We start from the raw sequence: 23,377 nt of genomic DNA, 5'->3' as shown, positions 1-23,377 counted from the left end.
GTAATACAAGTCTATGGTACAAAATAAAACATAATCAAATTATAATCCATTATAAAATTAATGTAAAATTCACCAGAGTGTAAAACGGCAATTCAATTTCCATCCAGTGATCACTTGTGGCTTGATGCTAAAGTTACCACTTACTTCCAGTGATTATGCTAAGCTCTGCTAATAATTCTGATCCAATAAATGTAAATACTGAAAACACTGAGAAGAAAATGATATGCACCTTCATGAATAATGCTGGGAAATACTGCAAATATGTGAAAATCAAAAAAGGGTGGTCTGTTCCTTTAAAAGAAGAAGAAAAGAAAACAAAAGGGTATTGTTTTTTAACAAACTTGCAAGTACTCCACTTCCTTCCTTTTTTGCTTTCATGTGAAAAAAGTAGTAGGTGTGTAGCACTCAATGTACCCTTTGACTCATCATGGGTAGATATTCTTCCAAGTCAAAACAAATCAAAAACCCCATTCTCATCATGGACAGCGACCATCAACTTTCACCAAAGTTAAAACTCATTGAGTGCCAGCCATTTTCAAATTCAGACCGGGGGGTTGCCAGGCTTTTTTCAACATTTGTGTGTTTTTTCAAGAGCCATAAAAAAAATAGTTCTTTGTCCATGTGAACAACAAACATACCAGATCAACGTGTTGGGTCCCACCCCCAACACGCGTTTTCAAGTCCATGGCACTCAAAGAGCTACAGTTTTTTTCTAGGGATAGATCTTGGTACCTGGGGCTTGGTACCTTCTGTGTGAGGGTACCGTCCCTCAAACTTCCCATCTTAAAATTGTTAACCATTTGTGTTTTTTTACAAACAACACTGATCAAGAAAATGACTGCTGATCACCATTGCCTTAATTGTCTTCACGTCAAAGCAACTGAACATTATCATGAAAAATAAGGTCCACAGTTGATAAGAGTACTTTTTATTTACCATATTTTCATACAACACATTTCCCCCTGTATGCTCCATAGCTTTGTTGGCAGACAAAAAAAAATAACATTGTCAACATTGAGCAAACCATATGGTGGGCTATATTTCATGCAAAATTGTTTGTGCATCACACATTCCAAAATCTAGGCCATAACATTAGAAACATTAGAAAACATGTTGGGGGTGGGGTTAAGTTACTAGGCGGTGGTGTAAAGAAAACATTATGTCTCACCATGACGACCCAGGTAAAATAAAGGATAACTCAAGAAACCCATTAAGACAATGAAAAGGTACTGTTAACAGAATGGTAAAAGAGACATTATGTCTGTCAACCCTTAACTTTCGCATAAAATAAAGCCTTTGCAGCCCCTTTTTGTATATGGCATCGATATTACAAACCCATGTTAACTTATCATCTATTATTGTTTCCCAGGTATTTGTAATTCACCACAACCTCAATCCCTTCATGCATCATGGGGGGTCTACAGTGTAATAACTGTCAGGTACTTGGCCCAATAACACATAGATTATATTTTAAACAGAAATATTTTGACTCTCTGCAGATCTGGACATTGATATTCCCCTTGTGGACTGGCCCTCCTCTTGTAAGGCGTTTTCCATCCTTGCACAAATGGACCTTAGGCATCTATTTCTGAAGTCTTGGCCCATGAAGGAGTACAACAGTGGATTGATGAAGCTGTTGGCATAGGCCAGCATGATGGAGATTTGAGTCCCCGTTTTAATATTGGGAACGTGGTTAATGTTCAGGAGTTTAAAGATTTGGTAAGGCACCCAGCAGATGACAAATATGATTATAACAGCTGTCATGAGTCGAAATGGTTTGGATGATTTTGTCATGCAATTGACTCTCAGCTTCTGCATAATGATGGCATAGCAAACTACTATAACCACCAAAGAAAGGGCTAGCCCAAATACAAAACCCATCACGACCAATGTCCCCATTGACATCAGTGCCTCAGTGATATTGTAACCACAAAGAATCGTGCCGTGTCTGTCATGTGTGTCATAGAACAACAGGGTGGGGAGGGAGAGTGCCGCGGAGAGAATCCAGGCTGCAGCAATGACGACTGAGGAACTTCTTACCGTGCGGTGGTTCTGAGACCACACAGGAAAGATGATGCACATGCAGCGGTCCATGCTAACAATGACCAGAAGGAATACGCTGCCGTATATGTTCAGAGGCATGACCACACTAATGAACTTGCACATAAAAAGGCCGAAATGCCACTCTCCGGTTGTCATGTACACTGAGTTGAATGGCACAGTGATGCAGAGCAAGAAGTCAGATACTGCCAGGCTTAAGTACCACGAGGAGTTGACCGAGCGCTTTGTCTTCACACCAATGATCCAGATGACGAGGCCGTTTCCCAGGACGCCCAGAACGAAGATGATGGTGCTTGATAGAAGGACAAAGACACACAGAGCGCCACAGGACCAGGCAGGTGGTGGCGCTGGGGTCCACCCATTATAATCACCATAATAATCAAGAGTTTTTAATGTTTCATTTGCACCCATGATGATCTGTTAAAAAATCAGCAGATGTTGGGCGATCAACTACAATAATAGGCTGATGATGATGGTAATGATAATAGGCCTAATGATGACAATAACACAACTCAATCATCCATAGACCTCTTAGCTAGCATGTGCTTCAACAGATTGACAAAAGATTGGCAGATTAACCCTTTGAGGATTTTCCCCCAGTTCTTTTAGAATTTTACTCCAACACTCTACAGTGCACATAAAGGTCTGTGTTAAAATCTCGCAAAGTCCTTATGACATCATAATGAGAACCCAAAATTTTGGGAAAATTCAAATCACATATTTGTGATGGTACTCCTCAAAGGGTTAAAACTAACCTGGTTCTCATGCAGATGGATATTCACGAAGATGCACGAAGCACTAAGGGTCTGCGCAAGAGCCAGGCTAGGTTAAAACAACATGTCCAGAACATAGCCCAAATAGTTGCCTTGATGCTGTATTGTCCAAAGTGGTCACATTTTCTCTTATTTGTTATAAGGCTATGCTGATAGGAAATGATACATAACATAGGAAACTCACCTTGGATAATTGGATAACTTCTGACAGTGGATATGAATCTAACGCTCCGTTCTGCAAGGGGAGGCCTCCAGCTGTCGTTTTGACACACTCAGCCACATATACTGGAACAAAATTGTGAAACAAATGTGTGGGTGTTGCAATGGCGTCATACATTTTTGCCTGTGTGTGTGTGTGCGTGTTGAATTACTGTTGTAACAACACTACTTTGCTGAGTTTGGGGGTTAATTACTTAGCTATGACGTAAAAATATTGACTCACCAAGATTGCTTGTATAAATTGCTTGGGTAACACTTTCTATGAAGCCCATATCTATTGAACATTATGAGTGCATGTATAACAAATTATAATGTGCATTATAATTACTTTACAATGCATTACGACTACACCCATGATGTTTTATGATGCTTTATGTTAACAGTAATGAATAACCATGAATCAAGCTTATAATGCTTCATAAATCCAAGGGTCATATGACTGCTTGTGACTGGATATAAATTATACAGGCTGTCTGATGGGCCTTACTGTACATTATGATGCATTATACAGTAGGTGTACATTATACAGTGCATTACAGATGCATGCATATGAACTTCACTTTACTTAGAGCACACATTGACGACTTATGATCTCACATCGAACATTATAGCATCTTATGAGCCCTTATGAGTTTATCCTCCAGGTCTGTGCATAGAGGGGTATAAATACTCATTATGTACTATAAGCCCCATCAGGCAGCCTGTAGATTATAGCCAGTCATGAGCACTCATAACACCCTTGGATTTATAAAGAATTATAAGATAGATTCATGGTTATTCACAACTGTTAATATGAAGCATAATGAGTGTAGTCATAATACGTTGTAAGTAAATATAATGTGCATTATAATTTGTTATAAATGTGCTATGATGCGCTATAGATATGGACTTCATAGAAAGTGTTACCATTGCTTGTATATATATTAAAAAAAACATTGCAAAATGAGATTTATTGTCTAAAACCATTCTACATTCCAATAATGAATGCTGGTGAAAACTTGACCATTCAAATAATGTGGCCACAGAAGTGAGGGTTTTTATTATTGTTATTATTTTATTTTATCTATCTATCTATCTATCTATCTATCTATCTATCTATCTATCTATCTATCTATCTATCTATCTATCTATCTATCTATCTATCTATCTATCTATCTATCTGACAACCTGTAATCGAGCCAGGTTGTCAGCTTGGATTTTTTGTATCCGTTACTTTGGATTTTAACCCCAATTGTTTCCCTAATCTTAAACATTAACTAGGCCTCTTTTTTGAGCATATTTGCAATATAATGTGAAAATGTGCAGTTAATGTTCAAATGTGACCGATAGAAAAAATTATAGGCCTACTGAGAACACCAAGGGAGAATTGCACCACGGCGTCCCTGTGTTGTCAGCACAGCTGTGCCATGAGGTCTGATGCGAAAAATTTGGATCAAAAGCTTATTGCAGCAGCTGTTTTCACCAAATTTCATTGACTGTGGCAACCCTGCGGAGTCCTGCAACACTCCATGAGTTCACTCTACTCTCTGAAGAAGATGTTTCCAAACTCATCAAAAGGAGCCGTCCCACTACCTGCCTACTGGACCCAGTGCCTACAAACCTCCTTCAAGACATTTGTCACGGGGTGACTATATTCAGTGGGGGAGTTAATTGTTTTAACCTTTGGACACGACTGAGGAGAACAAACGGGTTAATTGGTGAAATTGGCCCAGGTGAGCTGCGCTGACGTTTTTTTATCCAGGCTTGGGAGAACGTGCCGCACAGAGAGACGACCATGACGAGCGAGAGGAGCGGCAGGTGACGACCTGAGCTGGGGAGCGTGCTGGAGGAGGGGGACACTTTTGCCAGTAGCCGGCCCTGGGCAAGATAGTGCGGATTGAGTTGTAAGTTTAGGAACATTTCATATAGATTTTTCTCTTCTGCGTTTTTTTTTTTTTTTTTACTTCTAGGACCTCCCCGAATACAAATCCACCTGTTTCCAATTTTTTCCTTAATATTTGGTGGCAAATCCAAGATGGCTGCCATTGTGTACAGAAAATGAATTAATGCTGTTTTAAGGGTTGGCTTCAGTTAATCTTTTTTTATTATTATTTCGAGGGCAACATTGTTGTCCAAGATGGCTGACATCATATTTGGCAAAATTGGCATATTTAATATCTTTAAGTCTATGAAGCCACTGTTGACTTTTGGTAATATTTGTTACATGACTGTGAAGTCAACCATCACATAGAATAAATCCATTACAAAATCCAAGATGACTAACATTTTGTATATCAAAAAAATGCTTTCAGGTCTATAAAGCCATTCATTTGCTAATTGAAGCACAGAAGATTTTGTGCAGATCCAAATTATTGTTCAAACAACAATGACTGCGAATCACTTCATGTAGGTACAGTACTGGGTATGCAGTGCTACCTGTTCTGGATTGGCTGCCTGTGTCAAAGCCAAGGCCTACAAAGTTGTTTCAGGGCCGGTTTCAGCTTATCTGAAGGCTATGAAATCATATATTCTGTCCAGGATGTGGCATTCCTCAAATTTCAACAGTCATGCCATGCTCTCTGCTCACAAAACTAGGCTCTTTGGGATGACAGTCAGAGCACACCCATGACCCTAATGGCCACACTATCATACCATTGTAAGATCTTTGGCATCATGAAGTATAGGTGGAACAAGTGTGAAAGTATGATGAAAGAAAAATACCAATTACTGAGATAGGGGATTCGCTGCTACCAACAACTCAGTCAGGATTCGTCTCACCGAGTCGCCGAGGGCGCCGCTGCTGAGTGACTCGGACGAGGGGAGTGACAGCAGTGGCTTTAAAGACTGTAGCCTACGCTGTAACGCAGTGAGTGATAGAGTCACGTCTGTAGACTATAATTTCCCTAAGAGTAGCCTACAGAGTGAGATGTTAAAGCGTTGGCAGAGCACTGTTAACATTTAGAAATGTAGAGCTCAACAGAGTCAGAAGCACAAACATAGGGAGCGGGGATCCGCGACTCAATTGGCCACAACAGGCTGGACGGATCAAACAGGCTCGATGAATGACGAGGCGGGAGTTGGTTCAGTTTTACTCAGTGAATGTTCGTGACTGAACAGCATACTAGGGAGATTAGAGAATGGCTGTTGTAGTCAACTAAAGAGGATGTATTCCGGTTTCACAATTTCTCGCGCTGTAACTGCCATTTTGTTGACATATTAATGAAATGCCGTCTGACCCGCCTTTGGCGGATCAATGCACGACAGCCATCCGGTCTGTTCGGGTGAGGTCTTTACCCGGCTCTCCAACCGGATCCTCCGGGTTTTATATCATCTCTACACTGAACCCTGCTCACGTAGAAAACTACGTCTCACTGCGTCCCTTCCTATCTAAGACACTGGAAAGGACAGTTGCAAAGCAGATTACCAACTTCCTAACCCAGAACGGACTACTGGACCGAAAACAATGTGGCCACTCAGTTGAAACTTCGTTACTCTCAGGAACTGAAGCTCTAAGGACTGTAAGAACGGAAGGACTATCCTCGGTCCTCAACCTACTAGACTTGTCTGCAGCCTTTGACACAGTCAACCACAAGATACTCCTGAGGATACTCACGAGTCACGACCATGGGAATCACTGGTGTTGTCCACTCATGGTTCAACTCCTACCTATCTGGATGCACCTTCAGTGTGTCATGGTCTACGACTCATACCCTTTCCACAGGCGTGCCCCAAGGATCAGTGCTGGGGCCCCTTCTGTTTGCAATGTACACCTCCTCCCTGGGCGTGTCATTCAAACACATGGGTTCTCCTATCACTGCTGTGCTGATGACACCCAGATGTACATGTCGTTCCGTCCAGAGGACATCACGGTTTCGGCACGCATTGCTGCCTGCCTCACCGTCTGGTTAACTTGGATGAAGGACCACCACCTACAGCTGAACCTGTCCAAGACAAAGCTCCTGGTGATCCCAGCTAAAGAGTCACTCAGTCACAACATCATACTCAAGATGGGCTCCACCATTGTGACCCCAAACAAAGTCGACCTTGGCGTCATGACTGACAACGAGCTGTCATGCTCCAACTACATCACCTCAGTCACCCAGACCTGTCAATTCCAGGTAAATCGATTCTGGAAAATCAGACCTGTTCTGACCCAATATTCTACACAACGACTGGTTCAGGCCACGGTCCTGTCCCATATTGACTACTGCAACTCACCCATGACAGGTCTACCTGCTTGTGCGCTAAAACCTTTGCAGATGCAGATATTCAATCAACCCCAAATGGACCCATGTTACTCCTCTATTCATTGAGTTGCACTGGCTACCGATCGCCGCCCGGATCAAGCACAAGGCCTTGACCCTTGCCTACAAAACCATAGCAGGAACCGCCCCATATTGAAGGACTTACTAAAGCTTTATGTTGCTGGAAGAGAACTGTTGAAGAGAAGAGAATTATTGTTCCCCAATGCATTTTTGATCATGAAAGTACAAATTATTAGAAGAATCTTTACATTTACTCACTTTTGTAAAGGCACTGCTATTATTCTGAGCACAACGGTATATGCTACGTAGATCCAACTGGTGCTAAAACACCTGTCCCTTTGCCCTACTGGACAAAAATGCCCTTTTTGGATGTTCTTTTTGAAAGTTTTTTTTTGTCACAATGTACTGCGGTCCATGACATGGTAATATGTAAATGCTTCACGATCAAAAGTATGTGGCAATGCGTTGTGTTGCCTTGCGTTGTGTTGAGGTGCACGATAAAAAAAATGTGCTGACGGCGTTCCTTCTTTAACCCCTTAGTGCAGAGCCTATGTTATTACTTACTGTCACCTAAAATGTTTTAATATGTTAATTAAGGGTCTCGGTACTGTCATAGCAAAGTTGTTATGATGTAGTTGAGTATTTTCAGCAAATAGTGAATAGGCCCGCTGGCGACCACTTCTGCAGTAAGAGGCTACAGCAGTTTATTTTCTTTCAAAATGAAAAGAAAAGGGTTCAAGTCCAGCCTGGGTCATTGCCATCCCTACCCCGTCTCTCTCCACATTCGCTTCCTGTCGCTCTTCACTGTTCTATCCGAAGTGAAGGCGAAAAAGGCAATTAAAAACACATTTAAAAAAGAAAAAAAAGAACCTCCTTCCCGAAGCCTCATACAGATATGATCGTCACTAATTGACCTATTGGCCTAGACGTTTAGCTTTAGCATCTGTGCTCCATGCAAGGAGGTTGCCTGAGGTTGCAAGTTCAAGCCCTGACTGTGTAGTGACCTCACCTCAGCATATACGGAACTTCTCATAATCATTCCATCTTAAGATTGGTAACTAAGGGTGTTATTTCCACTGGTGTCATGTTGTGTCATTTCATTTAATTGCAAAATACAAAACATGTTTCATGCAAAAGTTTATTTTGACTTTTTGTCGCATACAAGTGTTCATGAACAGTACTTCATCTTGGAATATGCCATATGGAAAGAAAAAGTATATCGATGACATTATCCGCTCATTCATTATATTCAGGTACCCAGCTGAGCTTAATCACATACTGTGTAGCTGAGCCTAGTCTCGTCACCAAACGTTTTGGGCACTGCTGATCCCAATGATTTGACCCTTCCCCAACAGACTTAACATCGTTTACATTCCCACAGCATGTGTCTTTTAAGAAGGAAGTCATTGCACAAGAGGGGTCCATGTGGCTTTGCACAGCGTTCAACCTATAAGCCAATACAAGATCTTGGTGAAAACCTAATGCAATGTTAGATGGAAATAAACTCAGACATCGCAAAGGTTTATTGAAACAATGCAACACTAAATGGGTGCCGTAATCAAAGCTTAACAGAACAGTCCACCACTTTTTGATTTTCACATATTTGCAGTATTTCCAAGCATTATTCATGAATGTGCACATTATTGTTGTCTATGTGTTATCATGGCCTAGTTTAACAGTATAATTAAGCGTAGCAATGCAATTTATGGGAACAAACAAAACATTCTCAAATAAAAACTACTTTGAAATGAATGTAAATTTCACCAAAGTGCAAATTTAATCGTGTGCTGTGATCACCTGTGGCTTTTTGCTAATTTACTTCCAGTGATTATGCTAAGCTATGCTAATAATTCTGATCCAATAAATTGGAGTAGGCCTACTGAAAACACTGAGAAGGAAATTATGTGCACATTCATGAATAGTTCTTGGAAATACTGCAAATATGTGAAAAATGTTTGTGTGTGACCTTTTTTTTGGGTGAGGATTTAGGATGTCTCAGGTAGGTGCCTCGTTTCTCATCAAGTAGCCTTGGGAACAAAGCAGCTGCAGAATGGAATGTGTCATTTCTTTTAATTGCAGAACATGTTTCACGCAAAACAGATATGTTTCCTTGTTACACAGTGTGTACACGTTTTGTTGAGGAATAAACACAAGTTAAAGTCACTGAACATCAATGAAGCTATATGTTGCATGACGGTATGTTTCATGCAACAAACAGTTTGCAAACTGCACACCAATAGACATTCACAAATACTGCATGTAACATTGTTTACCCTGCTACCTATGTTGGTTCTCTTGGCCTGGGCTCACTTGCAAGAGAGACTACTGTCTCAATGTGACTAGTGGTAAATTGAAGGATAGGTCTACATGAAATACAAAAAATAAAAATTACTCTTATCAGACAATCTGCTAAATATCAGGATTAATTTGAATTGGTTTGACTATGTGCTGATATAGACATAGGGATTGCTTTTGTAGACTGGTCTTCCTGATGTAAGGCATTTTCCATCCTTGCACAAATGGAGCTAATGCATCTATTTCTGAAGTCTTGGCCCATGAAGGAGTACAACACCGGGTTCATGACACTGTTGGCATAGGCCAGAATGGTGGAGATTTGAATCCCCGTCTTAATATTGGAAACCTGGTTGACACCCAGCATCCGGTAGGTTTGATACGGTAGCCAGCAAATGACAAATGTGATTATAACTGCTGTCATGAGTCTGAATGGTTTGGGAGACCTTGTCATACGATTGACTTTCAGCTTCTGCATAATAATGGCATAACAAATGACTATCACAAGCAAAGGGAGAGCAAGTCCAAATATGAAACTAATTGCAACAAAGGTTTTCTTCTGTGTGGATGTGCCATTGTGATCACAAAAAAGAATATCATTTTTTATATTTGTGGCATAAAAGACGAGGTTATGAAGAGATAATGCCGTAGCGAGAATCCAGGCTGCTACGACGACGACTGAGGAACCTCTCAGAGTGCGGTGGTTCTGAGACCACACAGGCAAGATGACACATATGCAGCGGTCTACACTGACAATGACCAGAAGGAATATGCTGCTGTACATGTTCAAAGGCATGGCCATGTTGATGAACTTGCACATAAACCCCCCAAAATGCCACTGCCCAGCTATCCAGTACGCACAGTTGAAAGGAAGTGTGCTGCAGAGCAAGAGGTCCGATACTGCCAGGCTGAAGTACCACGAGGAGTTGACCGAACGCTTTGTCTTCAGAAGAATGATCCAGATGACGAGGCCGTTTCCCAGGACGCCCAGAATGGAGATGGTGATGCAGACCACGAGGATGAAGACACACAGGGCATCACAGGACCAGCCAGGGGATGATGGCAGGAATATGTCATCATCATAGTAGTCAGGGTATTCATAGTCAGACATGTTATCGTCAAACTCATGATCGAGGTGATGCGATGTATCATTTCCCATGCTGTTTTTGATCTCCTGTAAACAAACAGCAGATAGGCTATTAGTTGATAATTAGTTAATAATTAGTTGATTCACTCGCGGTCAAAATATATATTTTTTTCATATCGCCCCATCAGGCAAAATGTATTCTATGAAGTTATTGCCTATAATTAAAGGACCAGTTCAGTCAATTTCAATATGCTGTTGTATTGCTCACGCTACCCTTGACTTGTCAGTACCCGGTGATGCCACATTCTTCGGCTCAGCCCTTTCCGAGATATGAGCTATTCAGGGGTAGCCTCGCGAGCCATCCTACGTATTTCCGCCAAAGGATTGGCTCCACTACTGTAGTCTGGCCGTGCTTCTCTGTGGAGTGCCTGGAGCAGTAGAATTTTGATCGCAACGCCCCCTCAGAAAACAGCCAATAATCGAATACGCCCCCCACGTGGGGGCGAAAGGGGGAGGACGCTCGTGACAATGACGTACACATCTGCGCCGGAGCCATTGGTCTGCCTATGTTGTTGTTGAGTAACTGCCAGCGATTGGGTGAGAGGTGTCAAATAATTTCAAACCATAACTGAGTGCAAACTTCCTCCTTCCTACAATCGCTTCAGAGCAAACAAATGCTAGACCATAAATACGAAATGAAATGGTAGTATTATGGGATGGTCAGGACTAGGCTAATTCAGGGGCAGCGTTTGTTTACTTTTTTTTTTTTTTTATTAACAAAGGCCTACTCCAAATATTTTCCCAAAAGGTACTACTGTTTGCTAGTTGTCTGCTGATGTTGTATAACCTTTTGGATGTTTTTGGGAATAAATAAAAATGTTTTTTGAAATGTAAACAATGTGCTGCCCCCATTACAATGACCAGGGTCTCTGAAAAGGCTGAAGAAGAAGAAAAAAAATCTCAAGTACTGACAAGTCCAGGGTAGTATGACCATTACAACTGCATGTTGAAATTGACTGAACTGGTCCTTTAATATCATACATAATGTATTACTCGATTATGAGAAAAACAGCAAGGTAGGCCTTCCCTAATTCCTTCTTCACTGTATTAGGTTGCTAAAAAATAGGCAGGCCTAAACAGTTAAACCAGTAGGCTATCACACCTGATGCATTTGTGTAGCCTACTTTTTTAATATTCTCTCCTGTCAGTTCTGGGGCAAAAAAACTTAAATTCTGACCACCACCACTGCCACCATCAAGCTACAAAGGTGTAAGACATGGTAAAGAAAACACCACATCAAAAGCCTAAGAAATCATATTAGGCTACTGATGTGAATACCAATTTGTTTTAAAAGATCATACGTTTCATTTTAATTCTCCTATAATGTCTTGGATTTATGCATTTATTAGCATGCATTGCCTATTAAGTAACAAAGTTAAAAGAATAAAACTGCATGATTAGGCTAAGCTGAGTGAAAGTGTGCACTGTCACTTTAAATCAGGCGGAGTTTGCGGAGAATATTCTGACTCAGACACGTTGTGCGACATCAGCGTGGGGCTCGATTAACTGGGGATGGTCACCTAGAACTTCTCGGAATGCACACTGCATTGCCTTGATTTGAAACACCTTGCACAACCATAGCTGAAGTGTTTGAGAATGCAATCACGCAGTAATTATTGTTTTTTTTGCCGAATTTAAAGCATAAGTTTGGCGGCAATAGATTGGAGCTCGCTGCAGCAAATTATTTCCAGTGCGAGAGAGACAGTGCACTGTTCTACACGGAAAGCTAGGATGGATACGCAGGCATTCCTATCATTTGTATACTCTCTTAAAACTTTTGATACGTTCCTGGCATTTTAAGCCCACATAAAAGTAACCTACAATGATATGGCTACACATTCTGACAGAACGATGGACGGAAATCCCAAACTTGATGGTGATTTCCCCCCATTAACAAACTGCTGTTAAAGTAGGCATGCACCACGCTATTCTGCATGACTGTTTGGTTAACTTTGTCTGAACGCTAAAACAAATGAAATGACAGCTTACCTCCCTTTTGTAAAAGTATTTGTAAAAGCATTGTATCTAGGCTACTAACTTTGCACATTGAACATGATAGCATGGAGGACGGGCTGAAAGTAGTGACAAACTCGAAGCGGAGTAGTTCTAGAACAGGGGTCAGTATGACTGTTGAGCCACATGTGGCTCTTTTGGGAATAGTAGGCCTATCTGGCTCTTACTAACTTAGGGTTGCCAACTGTCCTTTGAAATACAGAATCGTCCCATATTTATAAATAGAAGTATGTGTTCCATATTGAGCTGAAACTGGACACGGGACATTAAAATGCATTACAATGCAGGAAATTAAATCTAAGAGATAGGCCTACAACATTTTCGGGGGAGGACCCCCAAAGCCCCGCCATAATGAAGTTGACAGTTGGCTACCCAATATTCCTACTTTTTCCAGTTATTAATAAAAGTAATAACTTGACAGTACACTCTAAATGTGTTGGGCTTAGTTGAAACACATGCTTTTCATTGTAGGCTATTCCGTGTTTTTAAATGGTAGGCCTATGGCTCTCACGAAAATGTCTTTTTAAAAAATGGGCTTTTATGGCTCTCTCCACCAAAAAGGTTCCTGACCCCTGTTCTAGAAGGACGAGCGCTCCGCTCAGCTGTTGCAACGTTGCAATAAAATGTCTACAAACTGAAATTGTGGTGTCTCGCAGCGCATTTGCAGAATGCAGACGCATAATAACTCAAATAATGCAGGAGTCCCTTAATCTTATTTTATGTTGCTATCATTGGAAAACTTTCATAAAAATATGATATTTCAAGAAAGGTGAAAATATAGGCTATTAACCTCTTAAGACACGGCATTATAAATTAGCTGTTACCAGCATGGCAATGACCAAGTCATAATGTATTACTAAAGGCCCCGTGCACTGTGATAGTAGTGTAGTACTATAGTAGTTAACTTTCAATGTATATTATAGCGTGCCTCAGGAGGTACGGCGCGCATTAAGGGGCTACAGTTAAATTTGAATATGAACACTGGAGCGCAGCTCCGTTTGCCTGTCCCCCCGAGGTGAGGAGGCTGAGCTGCGCTCCGGAGGGCTCCGCCCCAATTTAAACCCTGTTGATAACTCACTTTTGCTCTGTAAGTTGAATTCTCATGTACAGTGCACAGCAATAATAAGTACTCCACTATTGAAAAGTAACATTTTGAACAATATTTTAATAAACATACAAGTTATTCCCAAAATGCTCTTAAAGTAAGGGTAATCTTTTTGAGCGTACGACAGAAAAGTTAGGTCTATAGTAGGCCTATAGCCTAACGTAAATGGCATATTTGTCAATTTTTGTGAAATTATGCTGGTGCAAAAGTGTGTACACCCCTATCGTACGTAGCCTCTTACTGTAGATGGGGTCGCCGGTGGGCTTATTCACTATCTGCTGAAAATACATCATAACAACATTACGTTACTATGACAGTGCCGGGAGCCTTAAGTAACAGATTAAGACACAGACATTACAATTTTGGTGACAGTAAGGTTATAACATAGAGTCTCAGAAGGGGCCGTGTTGGCCCGAAACGTCTCGAAAGGGATTAAGGGAGTCATCGTGTGTGTTTCATCCTTGCCTTACATTGAACTTTTACATTTTGAGTCTGCACCTGGCTAAAATAGATGTATGTGAGATTTGAATGAAATCCTATAGAGTATCATGATCTGCTTCAGTAGTCACAGTACATGTTGACAAACATGTTTCTTCTGGTGAAACAGACACTCTCTAGGAGTTTAACATATTTTATCAACGAGTTTAACAACTTCCTCACTTTTGCACCAGCATAATTTCACAAAAATGGACAAATATGCCATTTAAATGATTCTATCAGCCTTACTTTTCTGTCGTAAGCTCAAAAGATACTTTTACACACTTATATTGCACAGTTACTCTATGAGCATTTTGGGAATATTTTTTTATTAAAATGTTGTTCAAATGTCACTTTTCAACAGGGGTGTACTCATTATTGCTGTTCACTGTATATATGCATATATAAACAAGTATATAATATAAAACTCACCTTGAAAAGCTCTTTATAGTCGTGTGAAAGTTGTATGTGTGACTGTTGAGCTGGCCTTAATTCCCACAAAAGGACAGTCAGAGCGTGAGAGAGTGTCACATAGAGGCCTTCGACACAAAATGACCTCATGTCTGAAGGACGATATACATTTTCGATAACAGCACTTGAGAAACGTCCAAAAGCTACTGATATTGGTCTATGACCAAAATGTGGTCTACCATGCAAAATGTTGTAACACTTAGAGAGGCAGAGATGTCAAAAGTAAAAGTAGAAGTGAAAAAAAAAACACAGTTTCTGTCTAACACAGGTAGACTGATGTACCTGTCTTATCAGCTAATTCTGCACTCGTTGGACTGAAGTTGAAGCAAGTGTTTCAGTGCAGCGCTTAACTGTCAAAATAGCCCAGAATAGTTCACTTTGGTATGCAAGCATGGAAACTGGCACAGATGTTCATTAGAATGTACTCTATCAGCTCAGGGCGTTGGCCACGCAAAAATCCAAGATGGTCACCTTCTCCACTTCTAAATAAGTCTAAGAATAGTTAAATTAGTGATGCAAGTATGTAATTTGGCGAAAATGTTTATTTGAATGTACTTTTTCAAAATATGGTGTTGGCCACGCAAAATCCAAGATGGCCACCTTCTCCACTTCTAAATAAGTCTAAGAATAGTTACATTAGTGATGCAGGCTTATCATTTGGCAAAAATGTTCATTTGAATGTACTTTTTCAAAATATGGTGTTGGCCACGCAAAATCCAAGATGGCCACCATTTTTCAAGATGGCAACCCTCGCCACTTGCAAATAAGTCTAAGAATAGTTAAATTAGTGATGCAATCATGTAATTTGGCAGAAATGTCTTTGTCACTTAAAAAAAATGTGTTGGATACTTTGGATATTTTGGGATTTTAACTTGTTATATACTATATTTATAGAGATATACTAGTTTTTATATAGGGTGCATTTAGGTAAATTGGGCCACTTTTCAGAAAGACTGATGAAATTGGAATGAAGATGAAGTTTGATTGCATAAAGTGACTCAAAATCTTCCATTTCATGACAAAAAACAAGGTGATTACTGTAAAAAAAAATATATATATACATTTTTACAAGTTTTAGTGACAGGTGTCATCCTGGATGGGGGAAAATGCATTCAGGTAAAATGGGCCACCTATTCATTCCAATGGTGAAATTAAGAACTGCACAAAAGAAACACAACATTAGTGATGATTTTAATATTGTTCCATTTTTTTGTTTCCAACACATCTGTTTCCATGTTTCATTTGTAACTGAGCCCTGAGGAAGGTCAGCTGACCGAAAGCTTGCCCATTAGAAGAACAAAAAGGATATACTAAGTGTGCAATATCTTTTCTTTTGTTCATGTTTAGCACCTTTTAATGTGCTGTGTAATTCGTGTAGATGCATGATTGTTTAGGCCTACTTAGAAAAGATGAAATTATCACATTTCCTTTTCGAGGGAAAACATCAAAATATTTGATCAGAAGTGCCTTTTGTTTACATGGCAACCCCACCTTAAAATGCAAAAATTTGAAGATTCATTTCAGAATTTTGAAGATGACCCGGGTTACGTCTCTGTCTAAACTGCAAAATAAGCAAAATGTGTTCATGTGACGTGCCATACATCTTAAACTTCACACTTCTCTAGACCCCGACATGCAGTAAACGAAAGACACTAATGAGAAAATATATTTTATACCCAATGTCCTCATGTAAGTTGTTGAAAATTTGAAGATGAAACGCCACTTTTGCATCTTCTGTTTTTATCATCACCATACTTTGTAGAAACGCAGCCTTAGTTTCTTCACTGAGTGATGGGTGGTAGAGATAGTTTAGGATCTGAGTCATTTCCAGGTCCGTTGACCGCAGTGCAGTGTCATTTTCAGCCTGATGTATTGCGCTGAATGCTAAATGAACTGCATTTATAAAGTACAGCACCTTTCCACTAATTCGAGCACTCAAAGCGCTTTACATTGTATGCCTCACATTCACCCATTCACACTCAGATTCACACAGTGGCTACCACACAGAGTACCACCAGGCTGCCACCAGGAGGAACTTTGACGTTGATGGGGTCAGGCAGAGCAGGGCTGCAATCTCCTGGTTGTGAAATGGCTCAGACACCACCTGAGCCACCACTACCCCCAGAGCCGGCTGCAGAACCAAGTCGTTGGACGGGCATTTGATGGAATATGGGGGGGGGACCTTGGCGGGGGGTATGGGCAGAGTTAGCATTGTTCTAGCTGCAGAATGTATGAATAGATCGCCAAACACAACGTGCTTTGCTGAACAAACTAGGCCTAAACAATTGTTTGACTGAACAACATTTAAGGGAGAAGATAAAATAACTCTCTAAGACATTTTATTATCCTCAAAATGATGCAGGGTCCCTTCTGTAGTCCACTAGCTGTGTAGCCTATATCTCTTCGCAACTCCTGCTTTGTCTGCCTACATGCATGGTCGCTGGTGGCGCACGCCAAATTACAAAAAATCTGGGGTGCACGACCTTGCGCAGCGGCAGCTTGCGGAGGGGCGTGTGACGTCATTTTGAGTGCACGCCATCGTCGCCAGGGAGGTATGAATGAGGTTAGCACCAGCTGCGTTAACTATAAATCCGCCTTAAGGAACAGTACTTTTGTTCCTAAATACGGGACAATCCCATTATTTCAAGGGATCACTGTTCACTTATTATTTCACATTTAGGTCTACTGACAAATTATCAGTGACAATGTCTAAAAATTGTAGCCTATTCATTTATTTCTTTATTAGGGCTATGGTGGTTAAGCACTGGTGGCACTTTATATTTACTGTATTCAGAAAAAATACTAATTTGTTGCATATTAATGACCATATCAGCATGTTTAGGTGAAAAGGCCCAGGGGGGCACAGCAGCTTGGCTGGGGGGCAATGCCCTCCAATGCCCCCCTGTGGCGTTGGCCCTGATTACCCCATTTACCATTTACCATGTGTTGTGCTGAGTTTGGCTACCAACTGTTTTGCCTCTCTGCTCCTTGCTGGTGGTGATGAGGACCCAATTATAGTGCCCACTCTTCCTGGGCCCGGAACAACTGACCCCCTATCATCGCCAATACAAGATCTTGATGAAAACTTAATGAAACGCTATGGAAATAAATCCAGACAATGCAATGCAGGAGTGAAACAATATAACTCTAAAAGTGTGCCATAATCAAAGCTTAAGGTGGTCCAAAAACATACAGCATACATACAACATAGGCAGTCCAACCTTTTTTCCGGTGAGGATTTGTTTCTCTTTTTCGGCCAGGCTGTGTATATTTAATGCAACAAACAGGTTATAAACTGTAGCACATCAATAGTATTCACAAATATGTTGCTTCTCTTGGTCATTGTTCACTTGCAAAAGTAACTAAATAATATCAAGTAAATGAAATACAACAAAGTAAAGTTAAGTAGAATACACATTTTTTAAAAGATTAAAAAAAAAAAACATGTGTAGCCGGATGAAGTGTTTCGTGTCATGCGATTTCCCAGGGGACCGCCATGGATTGGTGGAGTCGGTTCTCAATCCTTAATATAAAGGCGGGTGTTTGGGTACGTGCGCTTCCTCTCTGTTTCCAGGGGCCGGGGTTGTTTGTGGCATGGGATGCGAGTAGGCCTTGGTGGCTGGTTTGGAGAGATTGTGTGCCTGCCTAGACTGGTTGAGTAACTATCATTGGTTATTGTTGAGTGTAGTTTTACTTGTGGAATGTTGGTATTAAAAGTTGCGCTCTCTTGCCATAGTTGCACGCTTTCACTTGGCGGCCGTTTTCCCACGGTACGAGTCAGTGGCCAGCTTTCCCGGAAGGACAGCGAGTGGCAACAGTGGTTGCCCTCATCTCTCTGGTCTCGACTAGATGATCTCCTCCTCACTTTCGTGGTATGTATGTGTATAGTTGCTGTTCCGAGAGTAATTTTAGTGGTGCGTGTGTGTAGATGCAGTAGCCTAATTGAGGTGCGCTTTGCCTGTTAACATCACAGGTGTAGTGGAGCGCCCCAGGCGTGCCCATGCCCCCCAGACTGCTGCTTTGTCTACAATGAACTTGCAACTGAAAGAAGTAAAGAAAGTAAAGACGTAAAAGAAGCGTAAGAGCTGGTGGTCTGCTATCTAAGGACTGCCTAAACAGCGGTTGCCGCAGCGGGTCTCGCGTCACAAGCAGTGCAGCCTGGTGCGTGAAGTGGACGGACATATTCTGCATCAGTTGGGTGTAGGCCTAGCTCCTCTAAAGTGACTCTTATTTATTTATTTTCATTTTCTGTCCTTACTGTGATTTGCATGGTTTGCTTGTCCTTTTTTCTCACAGCCATGCTGTGTGTCAATTACACATGATCTGCTTATTTTATTTTATTGTTTTGGCGTGTCGAACTTGCATGGTGTGTACCTCCCTCCTTACTTGTGTTGTTATCTTCCCGATTGCAGTGTCATCTCGCATGGTTTGCTATTCTGTTAATGTATTTTCTTTCCTTGCGAGTCTCTTTAGAAGCTACCTGCCGTTCATTGTATGTGGCGGTATGAGGAAAAGGATACGTGACTGTGTGAGATTGTGAACTACTGTAAATATTTCCTATGTTGCTAATAATTTTAAAGCATCTTTTGTAACGAAAATAAAATAAATTTCTTTATGGAAAACACGTCTCCCTCCCCTGTAATGTGCGAACCTGTGGTGCCTTTAATGTTTCAAAAAGGGGTTACCTTGTCCTACGATTAACCCCCGTAGGTGGCATAGTCGTGCTAAACAATCAACTTACTATATTTAGAAATAAATCCGATGTCCACTCGTTTACACATGTTTAAAATAGAATTGGTTTACAGTTAGTTCGCTAGAAACCTTTAGTGAGTTCTGTATTTGAAGAGCTCTTTTGACCTTTTTTTTTACCTTTTGCATTTTAATATTGGAATTGACTGTTAAGAAGTCCTATAATCTATGTGTGAATTCTTGCCATTCAAATATTTTCAGAACATACTTTTTAAACCTCTATAAAATGCATTTTGCAATGCAATTCAATGGAATGCCCGATACAAAAATGTCAATTTTTCAACATTCTATAAAATGGATGTATCTCGTTTTGGAAAAGAGCTCTTCATTTATTAATAGCCTGCTTTGTTTGAAATGTAGTTTTAGATCAAATAGATGTCTTGTTGCGAAAATGTTCCAAGTGCCCTTTTTCATTTTGAGCCGCTGCCCACGCTCCCAGATCTGACTCACGTCCTTGTCCTCTTTTCACAGCAGCATGTTCCTCCTGACGTGTTGCGCTAGCTTTTGTCTGGTCAACAATATTAGATAGACACTTGGCAATTTCTCATGCCATTTTACAAATTGTCCAACTTATTGGGGGGTTTACTGGCAGAATTACTCAAGAAGGTGCCTCGTTTATTATCACTTGAAGTAGCCTTGGGGAAAAAAGCAACCGCAAAATGTAACATGTCATTACATTTAATTGCAGAACATGTTTCATGCAAAATATTTATGCTTACTTGTTACATACTGTACAAGTTTTGGTGAGGAAGCACAGGTTAACAAAGTTCAGACGATCTTTTTCATGCAACAAGCAGGTAGCAAACTGCCAATACACATTCACAAATATTATAATATTGTACATGGCTGTAGCCAGCATTTTGGAGTAGGCGAGGTCCATGAAATGTATTAAATATATATTTAAGAAGAAGAAAAAATATATAAAATATGTATATATATATATATATATATATATATATATATATATATATATATATAGGCCCCTTCTATATTTATGTGTATATATGCATTTTTATAAATATGTAGGCTACAGTACATGTATAATAAATATGTAATGAACGTTCTCAGCCAACTCAGCCCATCAGTCCCTTTGAATGGCTATGCTTTGGTCATTGTATGTCCAGCTAAACCTATGATCTCTTGGCCAGGGCTCACTTGCAAGCAAGACTGCTGTCTTGATGTGACTGGTAATTAAAGGTTAAATGAAATACAATCAAATTAAACTGTCAGGACTCATTAGAGTCTGTTTGAACTTTTGCCGATATAGACATAGGGATTGCTTTTGTAGACTGGTCTTCCTGATGTAAGGCATTTTCCATCCTTGCACAAATGGAGCTAATGCATCTATTTCTGAAGTCTTGACCCATGAAGGAGTACAACACTGGGTTGATGAAGCTATTGGCATAGGCCAGCATGGTGGAGATTTGAATCCCTGTTTTAATATTGGAAACCTTGTTAATGCTCAGGAGTCTGAAGATCTGATAAGGTGCCCAGCAGATGACAAATGTGATTATAACAGCTGTCATGAGTCGAAATGGTTTGGATGATTTAGTCATGCGATTGACTCTTAGCTTCTGCGTAATGATGGCATAGCAAACTACTATAACCACCAAAGGGAGGGCAAGCCCAAATACAAAACCCATCACGACCAATGTCCCCATTGACATGAGTGCCTCAGTGCTATTGAAACCACAAAGAGTCGTGCCGTATCTGTCATGAATGCCATAGAACAACAGGGTGGGGAGGGAGAGTGCTGCGGAGAGAATCCAGGCTGCAGCAATGACGACTGAGGAACCTCTAACCGTGCGGTGGTTCTGAGACCACACAGGAAAGACAACGCATATGCAGCGGTCCATGCTAACAATGACCAGAAGAAATACGCTGCCGAAAATGTTCAGAGGCATGACCACACTAATGAACTTGCACATAAAACGTCCGACGTGCCACTCTCCGGTTGTCATGTACACACAGTTGAATGGCACAGTGATGCAGAGCAAGAAGTCAGATACTGCCAGGCTTAAGTACCACGAGGAGTTGACCGAGCGCTTTGTCTTCACACCAATGATCCAGATGACGAGGCCGTTTCCCAGAACGCCCAGAACGAAGATGATGGTGCTTGATAGAATGATGAAGACACACAGGGCATCGCAGGTCCAGGCAGGTGGCGGCGGTGGAGTGTAATCTCCAAAATCATAATATTTAGGAGAATCATTGGAGTGTCCGTCCATTTCAAGTGTCTCATTTTTAAATGTTTCATTTTCTCCCATGATGATCTGTGTAAAGAAAACCAACAGATGTTAGTTGATGAACTGTAAGAATAGGCTGATAATGATAATAGTAATAACAATAACAACAATAATAATATATAATCATCCATGTGCTTCAACAGATTGAGAAAAGATTATTAAAACAAGATGCCCAGAACAGAGCCCTACAACAAAATGAATCCCTGAAAAAGTAGCTTGATGGTGTGTTGTCAAAAGAGCTCGTCTTTTCTCTTGTTATTTGTCATAAGGCTATGCTGATATGAAATGGTACATAACATAGAAAACTCACATTGAAAGAAAGGAATCACCGGAGCATCTTCAGATGTGGAAAATAACTTGTTTTATTGGGCAAGCGCCAAGACTAACGTTTCAACATTCTCACGTCTTCTTCAACGTGCTCCGGTGACCCCTGCATTACCAAGTCCTTTCCCGAGACGCACCAGATTGTGAAGTGCAGGAGTGCAGAGGATATCTCTCTTTGCTACGTGATAAAACTCACATTGAATTGGATAACTTCTGACTGGATATGAATCTCCGTTCTGTGGTTCAGTGGATATGAATCTCTTCTCCGTTCTGCAAAGCGAGGCTGTCAGCAGTCGTTTTAATACTCTCAGTTACGTTTACTGAAACAAAATTGTGACACAACTGTGTGGGTGTTGCAATGGTTTCTCACCTTTTTGCTGGTAACTGTGTGTGTGTGTGTGTGTGTGTGTGTGTGTGTGTGTGTGTGTGTGTGTGTGTGTGTGTGTGTGTGTGTGTGTGTGTGTGTGTGTGTGTGTGTGTGTGTGTGCGTGCGTGCGTGCGTGCGTGTCAGAAAGTGGTGATTTTAACTTTTTTTTATTTGTTTGCTGTGCTTAAATATAGTGTGTTTTAGATGTGCAGGGGTTTTATAGTGCATGTTTTACTTGGTTTGCTGTGTTCACTTAATTGTTTGCTGTGTTTTACCATGTGCACCAAATTGACTTTTTAATTGCTTTGAGATGGACAGCTGCCTGAACAATTATTGTCTAGCCAATCGGTGCGCTGAAATGATCATAGGGAGGGTTATAAAGAGGCATGGTTTTAGAGGCTCCTGGCATTTGGCGGGGGGATCGGACTGGAGGCAGCAGCAAACCTGGGGTGAATTTCTCGAAACCAAAGTTGCTTACTACATTAGCTACTTCGTTGCTTTCAATGCATTTTCCCATTGGCAACTACCGAAGTTGCTAACAGGCTAACAACTTCCCTTTTGAGAAACTCACCCCAGGAGAGTAGAGACGACGACGGTGAAGGAACGGACCGACCGACCGACCGAAAGAACGAACCGAACTGAACCGAACCAAACGGAACCGAAGCTGAGCTGGACGACGGACACAGCCAAAGGAACGTGAGCAACCCCTTTGAATGTGTAATCCTCTCACCGTATGTCTGTGCTGCCTGATCCCCCTGCCTTATAGCCCGGACCGTGTTGACCAGAGACTGACGAGGCTAGAAAGATTTGGAGTGGGTTGGAGCCAGACCAAGCTTCCAACCACTACGAATCTGAATGTAAGAGTCCTCCTGTGCCCCATTACATTATA

The 23,377-nt window shown here is 41.0% G+C and overlaps 2 protein-coding genes across 2 annotated transcripts; both read right to left on the bottom strand.

Annotated features, from left to right (window-relative positions):
- Nucleotides 1–1,453: 1,453 nt before the first annotated feature.
- Nucleotides 1,454–10,700, bottom strand: LOC134435202 (N-formyl peptide receptor 2-like). The gene is made up of 2 exons (XM_063184068.1): nucleotides 10,277–10,700; nucleotides 1,454–2,408 (listed from the first exon to the last, which is right to left on the bottom strand). Exons 1-2 carry the CDS (start codon nucleotides 10,698–10,700, stop codon nucleotides 1,471–1,473), a joined length of 1,362 nt encoding a protein of 453 aa, XP_063040138.1. The 3' UTR covers nucleotides 1,454–1,470.
- A 10,056-nt stretch (nucleotides 10,701–20,756) lies between these two features.
- On the bottom strand, nucleotides 20,757–21,779 carry LOC134435200 (N-formyl peptide receptor 2-like). The gene has a single exon (XM_063184067.1). The coding sequence runs from the start codon at nucleotides 21,777–21,779 to the stop codon at nucleotides 20,778–20,780; it is 1,002 nt and encodes a 333-aa protein (XP_063040137.1). The 3' UTR covers nucleotides 20,757–20,777.
- Between the last annotated feature and the right edge of the window lie 1,598 nt (nucleotides 21,780–23,377).

The sequence above is a fragment of the Engraulis encrasicolus genome, chromosome 19, assembly GCF_034702125.1.
Source record: "Engraulis encrasicolus isolate BLACKSEA-1 chromosome 19, IST_EnEncr_1.0, whole genome shotgun sequence".
In the NCBI taxonomy this organism is placed as follows: domain Eukaryota; kingdom Metazoa; phylum Chordata; class Actinopteri; order Clupeiformes; family Engraulidae; genus Engraulis; species Engraulis encrasicolus.
The sequence above is the reverse complement of the archived record's forward strand: the minus strand, read 5'-3'. Positions and strand labels throughout refer to the sequence as shown.

What these genes read in the sequence shown, in the direction of transcription:
- LOC134435202 (XM_063184068.1), bottom strand. Translation starts at nt 10,700, where the DNA reads ATGTCTGACTATGAATACCCTGACTACTATGATGATGACATATTCCTG. An exon ending in GAACCACCGCACTCTGAGAG is followed by an intron (nt 2,409 to 10,276) that starts GTTCCTCAGTCG and finishes GGTGGACCCCAG; the next exon opens with CGCCACCACCTGCCTGGTCC.
- LOC134435200 (XM_063184067.1), bottom strand. Translation starts at nt 21,779, where the DNA reads ATGGACGGACACTCCAATGATTCTCCTAAATATTATGATTTTGGAGAT.